The sequence below is a fragment of the Hyposmocoma kahamanoa genome, unplaced genomic scaffold, assembly GCF_003589595.1.
Source record: "Hyposmocoma kahamanoa isolate Upper Pololo Valley unplaced genomic scaffold, ASM358959v1 86, whole genome shotgun sequence".
NCBI lineage: Eukaryota > Metazoa > Arthropoda > Insecta > Lepidoptera > Cosmopterigidae > Hyposmocoma > Hyposmocoma kahamanoa.
Genome location: NW_020654289.1, coordinates 11206455 through 11223803, shown reverse-complemented (window position 1 = coordinate 11223803; position 17349 = coordinate 11206455). Strand labels below are relative to the sequence as shown.

Below are 17349 nucleotides of genomic sequence, written 5' to 3'. Positions count from 1 at the left end.
TTGTGATTTGTTTATTATGTCTCGTATTTCTAACTCTGCTGCTCTGCATATTTGGATAGCATCTTAGGTGGGATAAACTCCTCGAAAGAAACGAACTCATACGTATGACCAACTCTAAGTTTTTGTAAAGACAGCGCACTTTTAATTCTTTGCATTATAAATTTTTTTTTGTATTACTCGTACTACATATCCGTCGATGTACGTAATTATTTGCTCACTATATTCGGACATTCGAGGCGACGCGCTGCAAAAATTATCGAAATTACAGACACTACTGATAATAGATACTACTTATTACTAGATATACTTACTTCTTTTTTTTTTCAGTTTTGAAAAAAAAAAACGTTACTAAACGTTATGACAAAAGAGTTATAAAATATTTTCATAATATTGGTAAGGTCATAATAATTTTCATCCCTTTGCTTTTAAAACCGATCAGAATCGAGAAGTGTTGCCTAACGTGTTGCCATCACTAAATGTTAAGTTTTGACAAAGTTGCATTGCATGCATTATACAAAAGTGCGTTCGTTCGATATTCATAGCGTATTAACAAAGGATCACAAATATATCGCACCAAGTAAACGCAACGTATCACAAATCATGAGGCATACACTCGGTTGCATATTTGTTTACTCGAAATTCATACAAACCAAAATAATTGTTTATAAAATAATTTATGCATCTTCTGATTACAAAATCACTTGCCCGTTGAAGGAAACGTCCCTGTTTATCCGTTTACCCATAGTTATGGTGCTTTTGCAGTTTATAACAATATTGGATACAATATATTGGATATTGGATACAATAGCACTACATCGATCACAAAACGACTTTAAAACATTTTGGAAATGTACAAACGACTTGAATGGTCGGCCTGGCCTACCTGCGGTTGTTAGTGGATCTAGTGATTCGAAATCGATTGCGAACTTATTTAGGGACCACTTCAAGGTGCAGTCGCCGCTCGGCCATACACAGTTGGTGCACGATACTGAGGTTGACCCAGAGGTGAAACTAATACGCTTTAGTGCTAAAGAAGTGTCAAACGTAATCCGTCATATGACTAGGGGTAAGTCACCTGGGCATGACGGCCTCAGTATCGAGCATCTGCAGATGGCCGGTGTTCACCTACCGAGGGTTCTATCTATGTTTTACTCACTGTGTGTCAGTCACTCCTATTTGCCGCATGAAATGTTAAAAACGATTGTCGTACCAATAGTTAAGAACAAAACAGGGGACTTGTCAGAGAAGGGAAACTATAGGCCCATATCACTGGCCACAATTATAGCTAAGGTTCTTGACGGGTTGCTTGACTGCCGTCTCGGTGAATATCTAGACTTGCACGATGCTCAATTTGGGTTCAGGCAGGGGGTGTCAACCGAGACGGCCATACTGAGCCTGAAGCATACCGTCAAGTACTATACAGATCGGAGTACGCCAGTCTACGCGTGCTTCCTGGACCTCTCTAGGGCCTTTGATCTGGTGTCATATGGTATCCTGTGGGATAAGCTAGCAAGCACAAATATTCCACGTGAGCTCATTAATGTTTTTAAATATTGGTATAGCAATCAGTCTAATTATGTAAAATGGAATGACTCACTGTCGGAGGCATACAGGATGGAGTGTGGGGTGAGGCAGGGAGGTTTAACTTCACCGAAACTGTTCAACTTGTATGTCAACGGTCTGATCGAGGAGCTCAGCAGAATGCATGTGGGATGCTATGTGGAAGGCGTAAGCGTGAACAACATTAGTTATGCGGACGACATGGCGCTGCTGTGCCCCTCTGTCGGCGCTCTCAGACAAATGTTGAGAGTGTGTGAGTCATATGCGGAAAAACATGGACTTTTATACAATGCAGGCAAAAATGAGTACATGATCTTCAAGTCTCATAGGATGAATCCCAGTGTTTTTCATAACATCATGCTAAATGGTAAAATACTCAATAGAGTTACACAATTTAAATACCTGGGCCACATTATATGTGATGACTTGAAAGACGATCGTGATATTGAACGGGAACGGAGGGCATTGGCAGTACGGACTAATATGTTGGCCCGTAGGTTTGCTCGTTGTTCCAAACAAGTCAAAATTACCCTTTTTAAGGCGTTCTGTCAAGTATTTTACACGAGCAGTCTATGGGTCAATTACACTCAAAAAGTATACAATGCCCTCCGCGTCCAATATAATAACGCATTTAGGATGCTGTTGGGACTGCCTCGTTATTGCAGTGCTTCAGGGATGTTCGCCGAGGAACGCACTGATGACTTTTATGCCATCCGACGGAAGCGGGTTGCGTCTCTGTTGAGCCGGGTGCGAGGTAGTCACAACAGGATTCTGAACGTAATCGCTAATAGGTTTGATTGTCCCATCCTGAAGTTCTGGGTGGACTTAATTGTATGTAAGTAGTAGTCTTAGTATCATTTTAATTTTATTATAGTTAAATTTTGTTATTATTATTATTATTATCATTTTTATTATTAATTAACATAGTTGTAAGTACCCAATGTTACTAACAATAATATGGATGCAATTATCTGAAATAAATGTTTATTATTATTATTATTATTATAATGGCACAATTATGCATTTTTCGCGTTTTCGATTGGTTTATCTATGATAACGGTCGAGCGCGTTCTGAGTGTAGCAGCGGCAACTAAGTGAATTTTACTTGAGGCAATTGAGGTACGTACTTCGGTACGTACACTTGCGGCGTCTGATATACGTCTGTGTGTAGTAGAGTGCTTCTGGTTAATCAGATTTACATAATATGTCGTCATGTAAACTCAACTTTACAAAGTAGAAATACGTAAAACACCACAGGTTACTTGTCTTAAAGTGGAAAATAAAGTACAGATGTTTCCGTTTCTTACATAGGTACAGTCCGCTTTAAGTATTGAAAGATTTTTTTATAATGTGCAAGACAATCACACCAATTATCTGGCCTCAATTTATGGAATTACCTACATGAGTAGGTACCAAAGCGATGACATCAACAACGGGTACTGCTCAGAGCACCTAGGCCAGAACCAAGTTAGAAAAGATCGTTTCTTGACTGGCCCTACCAATAACCGATTCCAGAATCTCCTTATCTAGCGCCTACAGACATAAAAGTAATTCGACATATACATACCGCGCGCCGCATGGATATAGCGAAGTACTTAATTGGTTGCTTAAATACAGCTCTACTCTGCTTCAAAATGGTAGATAATGTATTTTAGTATTATATAATTGAACATTTGCTAGATAAAAATGTTATAAAGGCCTCCGTATTTACAGATTTGTTTGTAGCCAGTAGGGCTAGCACGACATGAGTGCGACTGGCGCGAGAGCGAGATAATGCTATTCTCGCATATAAATATCGCGTTTTATGTCGCTCTCGCGCAAGTCGCACTTCGTCGTGCTAGATCTACTGAACGAAGTAACTTGGGTCTTTTCAAGGTGAAAGTGAATAGTCATTAGATGCTCCACATGCGCCATCGTCGACCTCATCCTCGCTTTCCATCAGGTGAGATGGAGGTCAAATGCGAACTTGTTTGACGATCTCGGTGGCCTAACGGTTCACATTATGAGCGCTGGAGGCGAAGGCCCCGGGTTCGAGTCCCGGTAGGACCAATTTGGGAAATGAACTTTTCTAAATTAGTTCTGGTCTGTGTGTTTTGGGAAGTGCCTCATAGTAAATTCCATTTATTAAGTCATAGTACAAAAATTCGTTATTTTGAGACCAGGCAATTGGTATGGTTACCTGCCACACTAGTTGTCTAATATTATAATTATTATTATAACCACGGAAGAAAAATCAATCAATGTGCTGTCATCTAGCGGTTAATTGCTGAACGACGATGAATTGGAGTTATTTATTTAATTCTCCAAAAAAGAAGCGACCATATTGCAAGGACATAAGCTTTACTTTCGTTTCTTGTAACAAAAATTTATTTAGATAAACAGAAAATTGAAAATTTATTAAAATAAGACTTACCGATAATATGAAATATTACTACGGGTAATATGTTCGGTGTGGCTATCATTTTTGCACTCCAAAACAGCACAATAAAGATTTTATCTATGATTTTAAAGAATTTGTGCGAAAGATGATACAACGCGAAAATGGCGGACTGAACTCCAGTAGGTCTAAGGAGACCTAATATTGGCATGCGTCGGATGCTAACTAACCACTTCTACAGTATTTATTGTTCTGTGATTTTAACCATAAACAAAATGTCAACAACTATGTAATTGATGACTAGGAGAGTCGCAAGCAGCTGTTGAATGAAAGCGGCCAGTGATAGCACTTTGAGGCATTCTATTGGTACAGGCTGTGGCAAATAGGTATGTATAACGGCATAGAAAAAATAAAGGATAAGCGCTTACCTAATACTTTTTGGTCGACGACAATGTCGCAGGAGTACATGGCGGCCATCAACCGCTGAGGCTGAACCTGGAACGCTTTCCTGCATCCTTCCTTGACTGCTGACATTATTTGACCTAAGACATGAGGTAACGATGTACATTGATAATGGGTACAATCAATGGATATTCTACAACTTTATCAAGTAGCATTTATAACTGCTTCCGTGGCTGAACAGTTGCCACGCTGGTCTGCGTACAACGCAAAAATTTACGTAAAGTCAAACGTATTAAATGTTTAAACATACCTGACAACGGTCCAAAAGTATGGCCCACCTCGTCTCCCTCGCACTTATCCAGTGTCCATTCCTCAACACAGAATGCCACACCCATCATAGGCTCCTCGCAAAGTGGTCCAGCCAAGGTAGCCAATTGAAAACCATTTACAAAACTTCCTTCGTATTCAAACCTTGGATCTTCCATTATCTCTTTCTCATGGTGCAAATATTTAGTATAATAATCCGTAGTTTGATTTAACAATAAATTAGGACCACAATTCCTAGGTCCTACAGACCATATTTGATTGACAATATCCTTCCATTCGGGGCTTAATTTTTCACACACGCTCTGCAATTCATCTTTAAATGTTTGTATTAATTTCAACATACGATCCGATAACTGAAACCTTCCATTTATAGTCAGCTTTTCGAGTTTATTTTCTAATTTATCATTCTTTGTTAAACCGTGCAGTGTTTTTATATATTGCGATATGGCTTTGAGTAAATCTGTAGATTCGTCTAATAGAGCTGTGATTTCACTAGGTAAAGGTTTAGCTCTAATTTTTATTCTACTTTGTTTATTGTTAGTATATATTGTTATAACAGGATCTTCCTCCTTATTTGATATAACATCGATGTTCTGCGAGGCTATTTCTTCATTCGTCATGTCGAGTTTGGGTGGTTCGACTATTGTTTCACGGAATGGTACAATGGGTTCTGATACTGTTAATGGAATTTTTGCGTAACGGTTTCTGAAACAACAAAAATGTACATTCTTCTTATAATAAATGAATTTTAAGAAAATATGTACATGCGCACACATATTTTCCATAGCCGCCGTACAAGACAAGTGACTTATGAAGTTTCTACTAAACGTTGACGTTGACAAATTATCGAGATTGTAACACGAAAATGTCTAAAAACAAACGATAGCGTATAGCGATGATCAAAAAACTGATTTATTACGTATAATGGCTCTGACAATGGTGGTGTTGTACTTACTTCAAGTCTTCAAGGCATCTTTCCAGATGGACTTCACCAGCAGTGACGAGCACATGCTCTCCAGTTTCTTGTAACAACACTTGGACACACGAATCTGATTGATTCAGAAGTTTTAAACCTATAATAAAACATAATTTAAGTTTTAAAACATATAACTCATGAAAATCCAATAATGTACATGGTGTTTGTCTTCACATAATATGGATAAATGTTCGTAGTCAATTTACAAATGAGTGCATGAAATAATAATGATATTAATTACATTTAATTATGAAATTTTTTATACATGTAAAGCTATTTACATTTATAATATTATTTGGATGCTAATCCGTATGACTACGTACTTTAGTATCATTTAAGTAATATTTTAGAAAAAACAATTGTGAATGTGAAACCACCATTGCTCTTAGAAAATTGTGTTTATTTTGTGTTACGTGTCTTATGATAATATGTTTGCTTATGATTTTTTTTAAGTAATTAAATAAAGGGACGAACACCTCATGCGCCTAATGTTCAGCAACACGTCTATCTACAATAGTCACACTGCCATTCAAAGTTTTACATTGCAAAGATGAGGGCATTGCTACTGCCCCTGTCACTCTAAGACTTAATAGCAGTAGAGCTCCTCGTGAAAGAGTTCGTCCAAGGAAGTACTGCCACCTTACCTATTTCTGCCACCAAGCAGTAATGTGAGCATTACTGAGTTTCGGTTTTGAAAGGTAAGGGTGCTGGTGAAATTACAGGCACATGGGACTTATCAACTTATGTCTCAGGGTGACAGCCGCAGTGTCAATGCCCCTGAGATATTTGCGATTTAAAGCGCTGAGTAGCACTGCAACTGTAATGGACAGACGTGTCACTTACCATCAGACATACGTACGACTTGTTCGTCCCGTCATTTGATATTAAAAGAAAAAGACATAAAGTTGAAAAATCCTACATGCCTATACTTTCATTAGCACCCTTCAAAACCGAAACGCAAAAAAGTACACAATATTACTTGGCGGCAGAAATAGGTACGCTGGCAGCATTTCTCTGGAGGAACTCTTTCACAAGGTACCCTATGATATTATAATTGCGTTAAGTATTATAATGTAACTATCTATGAAGAAGTAGCAATTAGTTCTTTAAACTTTGTCTAAATGTCAATTACCTTTCACCAGCTGTGACATCTGCGATGGATAAGTAGGTTCAATAGCTACTCTTAATATAGGCACAGCAGTGTGCTGTATCTCGCTGAAGGCAGGACAGGCTATTGTACTGCTTAGAGTTGCCGTTTTAAGTACGTGGTCCTCGAGACCACCGATGCCTGCAAATAATGGGTATAATGTCATTATTACACTGTTAAAGAAGTTTGGCTATTTTCCATTGAATACTCACAAAAACATAGGATACCTACATATAACACTTTCGTTTTTCTTTCAAATGACCATAGATCTCAATAAGATTAATTGTATTTTTCAAGTTGACAGGGTCAATAAGATAAGCAATTTTTTAATGAATTACTCACTTGTTAATATCAGAAGAAATACATTCAAGAGTGTTTTTTGAGTGAGAGTGAGTGTTTGAAGAGAACTTTTTATTATTAAAGATACACAGGGTAATTTATAAAATACTACTAACCTTGTAGGACTATATTACTAACATCATATACAACAAGTTTTGTACCATGACATTTAATAATTCATCAGAAATTTAATTTTATACAAAAATTTAAATATTTAAATATATCTCTCTAAACGGTGATAATTCTACGCGGTAACAAAAGATAACGCTAGCGTAAATACCAACTCCGATGCACAACGCATGAATGAGGGTGAGGGTTTTCGGGAAGGGCACTTGCATATTGAACTTACTATAGACTTACTACCAAATACAGATTTATAAATGTCAGATAGTACAGTGAAGAGCACGTCAAGCTTGACACTTGTACTTTGGACTGTTCTTATCGTAGAGGGGCTCTGTAAATAATGAAAACTGTATAAGCGAGATATATTTATGCACAGACATATCAGAGTAAACGAGAAAACAATGTTATTTTTTGTCCCTTTCTACGTATGCGGTTTTGGTTGTATGACTCAACGCTCGTTGAGTCCAGTAAATCCTTCGAGTGTTTGATGTACATCGATTTTATGTGTTTGTGCTTTTAAGAAGTGTTTTACAAAGTTAGTAACCGTTCCTTTGTAGTAATTGACAATTATTGCAGCTCACAATAATGGTGCATTGTTATATTTAGGTTCTAAAAGCCGTACGGAACGAAAAATTCCCAACATAACCTTTCACACATAAGTTTTAATTTTTCATTACAATCAATGAATTTTCTTGTATGAATTACTAGTGAAATACTCTTACAAGCCTGGAATATTACGATTTCATGTATTTTAGATGATATTTGAAGTATTTATCTTGATTGAAAGATTTTTGTTTGCATCGTAGAAATCTCCTAAAAAAATAACATACTTTTGTCAAATATGTCCATCTCGCTTCTACCAGCAGTGGTTATGATACGCGAGAAAGAGAGATCAAATAAATAACGTATAAATTAAATTAGACAGGCTTAAGCTGATTTTAGGGATACCGTGCTTTTGCCCACTATCTTTTCCCCAATTTATGGGCCATTTTAAATATTGTATTTTTTTACTTTTCAATACTTTTTAGTTCGAAATATGTATACTAAGTTAATACTGTTCAAGGGCCAATAAAAAAGTAATGATTTGTCATAATTGTTTTATTTGGTTACTAAAACTCAATCAAGATAAATGTGGTCTGGCGGATTCTCCCTCCTTAGACTCGGCAGATTTCATCATTATCATGAACCCATTTATGCGTCCCACTGCTGGGCACGGGTCTTCTCTCAGGCGAGTGCTTAGGCGACAGTCCACCACACTGACCCAATGAAGGTTGGGGACTGCACACGTTTTCCGAGGACTTTGAACCTTCTTCAACATTTCATCATGATGTTTTCCTTCACCGAAAAGTTTATGATAAATTTCAAATTAAATTTCGCACAAATTCCGAGAAACTCAGAGGTCTGGATTCGAACCCACGACCCTCTGCTTGAGAGGCAGTAGGTCAGACCATTAGGCTACCACGGCTTCATTTTCATTTCAATTTCTGCAACAGGGTAAAATTTTAAAAGTTAATGTTAAAATTTTAAACCCAGAATTTATAGGTACTCTCTTGTTGGTATCCCTTTTCAGTATGCGCGAGAAGCTTCTCTATTCTTTTTTTTTATTCTTCCTCTACGGTTCTTATCGTAAGCGGCATAGAGTTAGATTTAAGTCTTACGTGTCAAGCTTGACGTGCTCTTGACCCTGTACGACAAAAACTTAAAAATTTATTTTTGGTAAATTTATTATATTTTTTAAAATGTCGTGGAACAAAAATTGTTTATGATGTTAGGAATAAAGTCCGGCGAGGATGCAAGTATTTTAAAAATCACCTTGTACATAATTAACGTGCTAAAGACATTTCTCAATCAGATATAAAAATAAGACCTACCAATTATACTACCAGCAACTGCTTCATCGATGTCTTCTAATTCTCTGCCCATTAAAATGTAAAGTGACTTGATCCTGTGACAAAAACCAAAATGACTATCAGATTTTACACAAAGATATTAAAATATAACGGGTTGGTCAAAAAGTTCGTGTGGTTTTTGACACTAAATTCTAACAAAAATATTATACTTTCTACCTTGAAAGTGTTATATTGTCTATGGTATATTCAAAAATAAAATTATTGGGCGCATTTTAAGTATAGACGGGAAAGTCGTATGTTTGTAATGCATGAAAAACACTTACAAAAAATAGCAAAGACATTTTAGATTGACATGACCAATACATAAATAAGTAAAGTTTGATACCAATTTTTTTAAAAATAAGTGAAACTTACTCTGTACATGTGATATGCTCATCACTTTGCAAATCCTTCAGTTTCTTATCAGGATTAACTACAAAGTCTTTAATATTAAGTATTTTGGACGGATCATGTTTTGGACCCAACACATAAACTTTGTCACCTTTCCTCACTTTGCCACTAAACACTCTTGCAAAAGCAATAAAGGCTAGTTGTTCTTTATCTTGTTTTTCTTGTTCATCCTCAGCATTTTTCTCTGTACCATTATTAACATTTTCTTGTGTTTCTTTATGTACAGATGTAGGTTCAGAATTATCATTAGTTTGCTTTTGTACTTCTCGCAGTTGCCGAGCTCGTTGTCTTCGACGAGCCATTTCCTCAGTGGTCAACGCTTTCGGTTTGTTCTCAGGTAACGCACTTTTATCAACACTAAACATCTTGGATATAAAAATAATCAAAGGTCTATCATTGCTACTATCACAGGCAAGGAAGTCTTCTTTAAGTTTTAATGTTTCAGGATGTAAAGATTCAAAATCTTTTATTTTGGAACACATTAGTTTTTCAACTTTTTCAGGTTGAATTTCTTTTGGTGAAGGCAGCTTTTTGCAAACCATGTTCAATACTGTTTGGGATAGAGGTAGCCATTGCATCATCATAGATTGTAGTTGAATTCTGCTATCTGTGTGTCGAAGATCTCTAGTAGTAAGCTTGATTCCAAGCTTTTCACAGATAACAGGAACTTTTTCCTTTTCATTTCTCAATACAATTGTTTCATATACATTCCATAAGTTGTCAAGAATGACTTGCACAAAAAGTGGTTTTTTGGCTTTTTCTTGTGCACCTCTCATAAAACGTTTTGTTTTTGAATTTAGGTAGAAGTCGCCCCATAAAACTCTGTTAAGTATTTCTTCTTTCACTCCTGCAAGAAAAATATAAGGAGCATAGTTTACAGCTCATTAACCCCAGAAAGAACTTAATTATACTGAAGTGGATTGAAAAGTGCCAACATATGTTTTTTTTTCTTTAAATTATAAATAAAATTGTAAGGAAAAAGGATTTTATTTAATAATTTTTTGAAATAATTAAACCACCATCAGCAGCTCTTAATTGAAATGTTAATTATTTCCAGTGAAGCATAAATTGTCTATGAAAGAAATACATAATTATATTATGATTATTGCAAAAATAATAACGTGCCAAACAATAATACCAATTATGTGGTCTCTAACTAGGGGATTACCTGTACTATGAGTATCAGAGCAACAGAATTTACTCTGGGGCATGACCCGAAACACTCAGACCAGAACAAATTTGAAAAGTTAATAAAAGTTAATTTCCCAAATTGATTCTTCCCAGAATCAAGCCCGGGAACTCCATGTCTAACACCTCCATTACAAACTATTGGGCCACTAAGGTAGTCAAATATATCCAACGTTCTTGATTGCTCTATGCTTTAATTACCAACTTACCAAGTTTATCAGAGAACAGTTTTGCAAAAGTGTGTACAGTGAGACCCCAACCATCTATAGCGCTAGCAAATACAACATTCCCGTGCTCAGGTGAAAAATATAAATTGGAATCATCAGCATCCTCCAAAGCTGATGTCCAATCATAAAAATTGTTGTCTTCTTTTGGGTCTTGGGCTAGCTGCTACACGGAAAAAAATTGCAATTAAGTTAAGCATTAAACCGTTTCGTGGAAACCAACCTGTTACACCATACCATACATTAATAACTTCAAGAAATACCATTTAATGAGGTAGGAATAAATATCATCTAGTATGAGGAACAAATATTGGTAGTTGATAACCAATGTCAATTATTTTTATTTACATACACATGAAATAAATAAATGAAAATGCTATATTTAGTTATGCCTCGATACATTTATATAATTTGAAAATGAAATAAAAAAAAAAATCAAAGTATTAATATTATGATCTTATCAAACCAATTCTTAAACATTTTTTAACAGATTTGAACCCAAAAAGCATGTCAATTTTAAAGTTTTGTCCAGTGTAAATTTGAAAGTAATACCTTTAATATTTTGCAACATGGCTGCAAAATATTAGAGTTATTACTTTCAATAAAAAAGAACAATGCAAGTTTTTTTTATGATACCAAGTGACTGGGCAAACACGTCATGCCTGGTAGTAGGTAGTAAGCACCACTCCTGTCAGTACCAGTTGCAGTGCAACTAAGAGCTTTAAATCATAAAGATCTGAGGGGCACTGCCACTGCGCCTGGCACTCTGAGACATAAGTTGACAAGTCCTATGTACTTGTAATTTCACCAGCACCCTTACCCTTCAAAATCAGACACAGTAATGTTTACATTACCCCTTGGTGAAAGAAGTAGGTAAGGAGGCAGAACCTCCAGTGACCAACAATTGTGCACACTTGTCCATAAATTACTCTACCCTTGAGTAGCACTAAATTATACTTTTCAGAGGAAATAGATCAGCTATTCCATTCGTTTATTTCCAAATGTGTCAAGTAGTTATTATATATTTATTAACAATTATAACTACCTGTTTTTCAATAGTCTTCGTCTCATTCTCAAAAACTTTTGTAGCAAACAGCTCTCCCATAACAGCATTAACTTGTTCCATAACTTGTGTTAAATGTACATAGGCATCAAGCGGAGTAAGCTGCATTTCTAATATGAGGCGGTCAATCTTGTTCAATACTAAAACAGCTTGGATATTCTCAGAATAAGCTTGTTTGAGAGCCAATCGGGTTTGAGGGCATACACCTTCTACAACATCCACCTGTGGAGAATGTTTTAATTGTAAAATAGAAATAAGTTGTCACATATAATACACTGTGTTTCCTAAAGCGAATTTGTAATGGAATCAAGTATATAAAGGGATGGTATGCAGAAAAACCTTATCATTAATTACAACATGGCACATTATTAATATTTAATATTAAAATCCTTGTCAACAAAGATAATTTTAATAAACAAAATAATTTACAAATATTGGGAAATGCAATATTTGCTATAAGAAAATTTGTTTACTCACAACAACAATAGCTCCATCGCACAATCTGACGGCAGTGGATACTTCGCTTGAGAAATCAATATGCCCTGGAGAATCTATGAGGTTCACAAGGTATTCTTCGTTCTCCAATGCATGATACAAAGCAATACTACTGCTTTTCATAGTAATACCTCGTTCCTGTTCGTCGGGTCTACTGTCCATGTAACGCAGCTTTCCTGACATCCTCTGGGATATAATACCGTTACTGGATATCAAGGAGTCCGCCAGCGTGGTTTTCCCATGGTCCACGTGCGCCACAATACAAATATTTCGAATATTAGATGGTTTGTTTTGAAGTTCCAAAAGTTTTGAGGAGTCTACAAGCCGCATTGCTGAGAATTTAACACACACTTGCACCACAAAGTTAACGTATGGTCAAAAATAAAGTATGAGCAATTTCAAAATGCTGATAAACGTGGATTACAATGAGAATTATAGTGATAAAATTGCACAATATCGTACACTAATCACGAAACTTTGACGAAGTGTGATTTTTAATGACATTGACAATCGTGACGTTTTAGTTCGGAAACGTTATCGCGTTTTATTTGCAGCAAATATTTTAAGCGTCGTGGGTTTAGCAATAGGAAATCAATACTAATGTATAGCGTTGCTCTTTCTAACAACATTTTGCGGTAATTAATTTCAGAACGAAACTCTTAGCGTCAATGAACTTTCTTGTATTGTCAATCAATAGATGGCAGCATTTCTCGAAAAGTTTTTGAGAAATTTTATTTTTAGGTTGGTTTCAAATATCTCTAATTCATGCTATGTATAAACTTAGAAATATTTCATACTAATTTATAAATATTTATATTGATAACAAACAAGTAAGTTGGTCGTTTACGAAGGCGGAAAGTAAGTTTATTGTAAGCCTTGTAGACTCTATACCTATGCCCAAACCGCAGACGTGGATTGAAGCGTGACGAATTTGCAAATTTTGCAATCTATCTTGGGCGTTCGAGTAACACCCTTCGTTTTTCAAATACATTTGTGAGAAAACAGCGAATTTTCGTCGGCTTTCCACATTAAGCTTTCATAACGTTCATTGTAGTTATTTGTTTTTCTCTGTAACTTTTTTCACTTGACGCTATAAGTATACATAGACATCGTTTGGTACAACCAGTGGCGGATTTGCTGTCTTGGCCGCCCTAGGCCCTAGGCCATGTAGTTAGTACCAGCCGCCCCTTTCTCAGCACTCATCATAAAATATACCTACTGGTAGACTATATAATTAATTTACTTTATTGCCAGCTTTTATCGAAATCGATTCAGAAATTTACTATTTAATATTTTTAGCAACTTGAATATTTTTCTACAACATTGATTTAATATATCTTTGTTAGTTTACGGGGCGCACGCCAGTAAAGCGCCCAGCCGGCAAGATTTTTTCCAACATCTTTAACATTTATCATCATGTTTCAGCCAACTTACATAAAACCTAAATAAATTATACACCTAAACCTTCCTCATGAATCACTCTTGTATATTGTTGGGAAACGCATGAATATCCGTTCAGTAGTTTTGAATTTATCGCGGTCCGACAGACAGAGCGACGCGGTAGTGACAATATGTAGTGATTAATGTAATCATTTAATCATTATAGATGTGTAACATATCTATATTTTACACACAATAAGTACGAAAGTGATTTAGGAAGATTATTGTTATACGATGCGGTGCAGTGCGGCCCGCCATGGTGTGCGTGAACCTTTAGAATATTTAGGTATGTATGGACAACGGCACATCAGACTACACATTTTTGTTCGAAAATCGCCTCCGTGCACCGGAACAACATACGTCAATGAGTAGCTTGAGGTGCTGGCGAGTGTACATACTTTGAGTTATTTCTTGTTATAATCAGTGAATTTTTTGTCACGATTGGCCGCTCGTAAAATTTGGCCGCCTTAGGCCCGGGCCTACTGAGCCTTAGGGCAAATTAGGGGTATTTCAAAGTTTGAAATAAATTATATATTTTTTAAATATGACCCCGTATCAAGAGCACTTCAAGCTTGACAATTTTTAGTAGCAGTAAACGAATTTGTGAAAGAGTTCGTCCAGATACGTACTGCCACCTTACCTATTTCTACCGCCAAGTAGTAATGTAAGCATTAGGCCAGTTTTGAAGGATAAGAGGTGCTAGTAAAATTACAGGCACATGAGACACACAACAACAATAACAACCTATGTCTCAGGGTGACGGGCGTAGTGGCAGTGTCCATCAGATCTTTTCGTTTTAAAGCTTTGAGTGGCACTGCAACTGTTGTGGTCAGGCGTGTCGCTTACCATCATCAGGCGCACGACTTGTTTGTCCGGTCACTTGGTATCACATAAAAAAATCTTTAGATTTAAATTCAACTTATAATCCAAAGTCCGAAGTTATGAAATTTACGAAATGTTTCAAGTGTTCTAAGGTTTCATTTATAAAAAAGTTAAGGCTGAACGTATTGTTAAGGATTAATGTGAGTTTCTGCCTTTTAATTTTGTTTTTTCATATGGCAAACCGTACGTATTCATTTATACGAATAACCATCCCCCAGTTACTTCGTTTGTTTTTCTTTTGTAATATAAACATAAATATGCCGTATCGAGTTCTTAGGTTTTTGCGATTGCTACATATTGGAAATGAAATTATTTTTTTCCGGATCTAAAGTGGTGTATATTTCTTTTTTAAAACAAATAAAACTGCACAGCCAGACAGCCGTGATCGTGGGACTTGCAAAGTAAGTGGTAAGCGACATGCCTACCCATAACAGTTGCAGTGCTACTCAGATTTCCGATTTTGTTTTTAAACTATTAAAATGTATATTCGTAACCCATAATATCATCGTATCCTAGTTAATAAGTAAACGTTACTTAAATGCTAGGAACTCGGGTACCTAACTACAAGACAGCGACAGCGTTTTCGAAACGGAGACGGGTAATTTTTGGGGTAGCGAGAAGTAAGGAAGATGCGTGAACTATAGCAACAAATCTAAGGGTCGTATTCCAGAACTCTACTCAATGCTCAAGTCAGGACTTGAGTATGATTTCAAACACTGGTAATACGACCCTAATGGCAAGGACTTGAGTATGACTTCTAGTGCTTTAAATTATAGTCAAGTCCTGACTTGAGCATGGAGTAGAGTTCTGAAATACGACCCTTAGAGTCGTATTCTCTAACTCTACTCAATGCTCGAGTCAGGATTGCAATGGAAACACAAGCACTGGAAATACGACACTAATGGCAGGGACTTGAGTATGATTTCGAGTGCTTTAAACCGTACTCAAATCCTGACTTGAGCATTGAGTAGAGTTCTAGAATACGACCCTTAGTCACCTATGTTCTTGGCAGACTTTTCAACTGAATCCAAGGCGGCTAGTTGGTATTACGCAGAACTATGCCATAAGTGGCAGCAGTACTCTATACACGACCGGATTTGTGCTTGGTACAGCTTTTTTGAAGCAACTGTCCCGGTAAGTAGTAACACCTCACCTTGGAGAGGATGTCAAGCTTCGTGGCTGCATTTGTGGCCATGGATTCTGTGCTTCTGCCGAAGTTCAGACTGGACAACCGGACTAATCATGGACCCTCGACCAGACTGGATTTCTTTTTCACGGACTCTTGCATGCTTGCATGAATTGCGTGCAAACGTGTTGATCCGGGGTTAGGACCTGACTTAGATGGTCATAGTGCCCTTCCCGCATAACCAAGAGGTTGATACGAAGGGGCACTACAAACAAAACTTATGTAAAAAGATATGGGACTGATCCTGGCATTGATCAAGCCCCTATTTACAACTGTGCTGTCATCAGTAGGTATACCTGAAGGTACCTGGAATTAACATATCGTTGATATGCGACAGAAAGGGTTGCGGACTGTACGGAACTCTGACGCACTCCGGAACTCTATCGCCCTATGTAATGTAGGTAGTAAGATCGAATCGAACGCTCACCCAAAAAATCCGAGATCCAATGGCAAAGGTCATTGGGAAGCCCGTAAGAGTGAAGCTTGCTTAAAATTTGCGTGGTAGATCTTGTCAAAGGCTTTAGAAATGTTTAAAGTTCAAGTTCAAGTTCAAACACACAGTTACGCAGGACTATTGCTGGTATTCCATTTGGCTCGCTAGATTTATTCACGTTTAAACTCCACGGAGTTCTAAGTATCTCTTTTTAGCATGACGCAGATACGTATTCTCTGCAAAGAGTGAGGCAAAAAGATTCGCATTCTCTTCCACAGTATGGGCCAGCAAGCCTTGCCTCAGGAAAGATGGACGATGGATATAAAATTTATAATATTAACTAAACATTTATATGAAAAAACGTACAAAACACTTACTTTTCAAATAAAATATGGCTTGGATGGCAGGTTTTTCCGACTTCGGTGTAAGCTTTTCTGAATTCGGTGGCACAAAATCCACTGAATCCAAGGCCACGGGATTCAGAAAATATATACTTTTTTGATATTACTCGTGAACTACAATATTCGTAAAACATAACGTTGTTTAACATGTTGTTGTAACGTAGTAGAGAATAAACGCAAGTATAATGAGCGTCGTAATCACTGCAATAGGTTGTGTAGGGATGGACAACGCCGACATATTCATAGTTCTTTAGAAACTGATGATCCGGCTAAAGTCTGGAAGTTTCTTAGGTCGCTGGGAGTTGGTAAGTCACGTCAAGATAGTTTCCCAAAAAATTTAAACCTTGATGCTCTTAATCATCATTTCTCTAATTCCGTTGCCTTCGACGGGTCGACTAAAACATCTACCTTAAATTATCTTTCCACGCTTCCAACTGCCGACTATCCTCCGTTTTCTTTAAAAGAGTTTACTGATTGTGATGTTAA

At 36.8% G+C, this 17349-nt stretch overlaps 1 protein-coding gene across 1 annotated transcript in view; it reads right to left on the bottom strand.

Moving 5' to 3' along the window:
* Positions 1-12937, bottom strand: part of LOC113234827 (elongation factor-like GTPase 1) — a 217433-nt gene extending 204496 nt beyond the window's left edge. The window contains exons 1-9 of the mRNA XM_026470334.1: positions 12504-12937; positions 12009-12248; positions 10949-11129; positions 9516-10398; positions 9123-9196; positions 6775-6930; positions 5622-5739; positions 4650-5371; positions 4366-4479 (exon numbers count right to left, since the gene is read on the bottom strand). Coding sequence (XP_026326119.1) covers positions 4366-4479; positions 4650-5371; positions 5622-5739; positions 6775-6930; positions 9123-9196; positions 9516-10398; positions 10949-11129; positions 12009-12248; positions 12504-12851 — 2836 coding nt within the window. The 5' untranslated portion in view covers positions 12852-12937. The remainder of the gene's footprint in view (positions 1-4365; positions 4480-4649; positions 5372-5621; positions 5740-6774; positions 6931-9122; positions 9197-9515; positions 10399-10948; positions 11130-12008; positions 12249-12503) is intronic.
* Positions 12938-17349: the final 4412 nt, after the last annotated feature.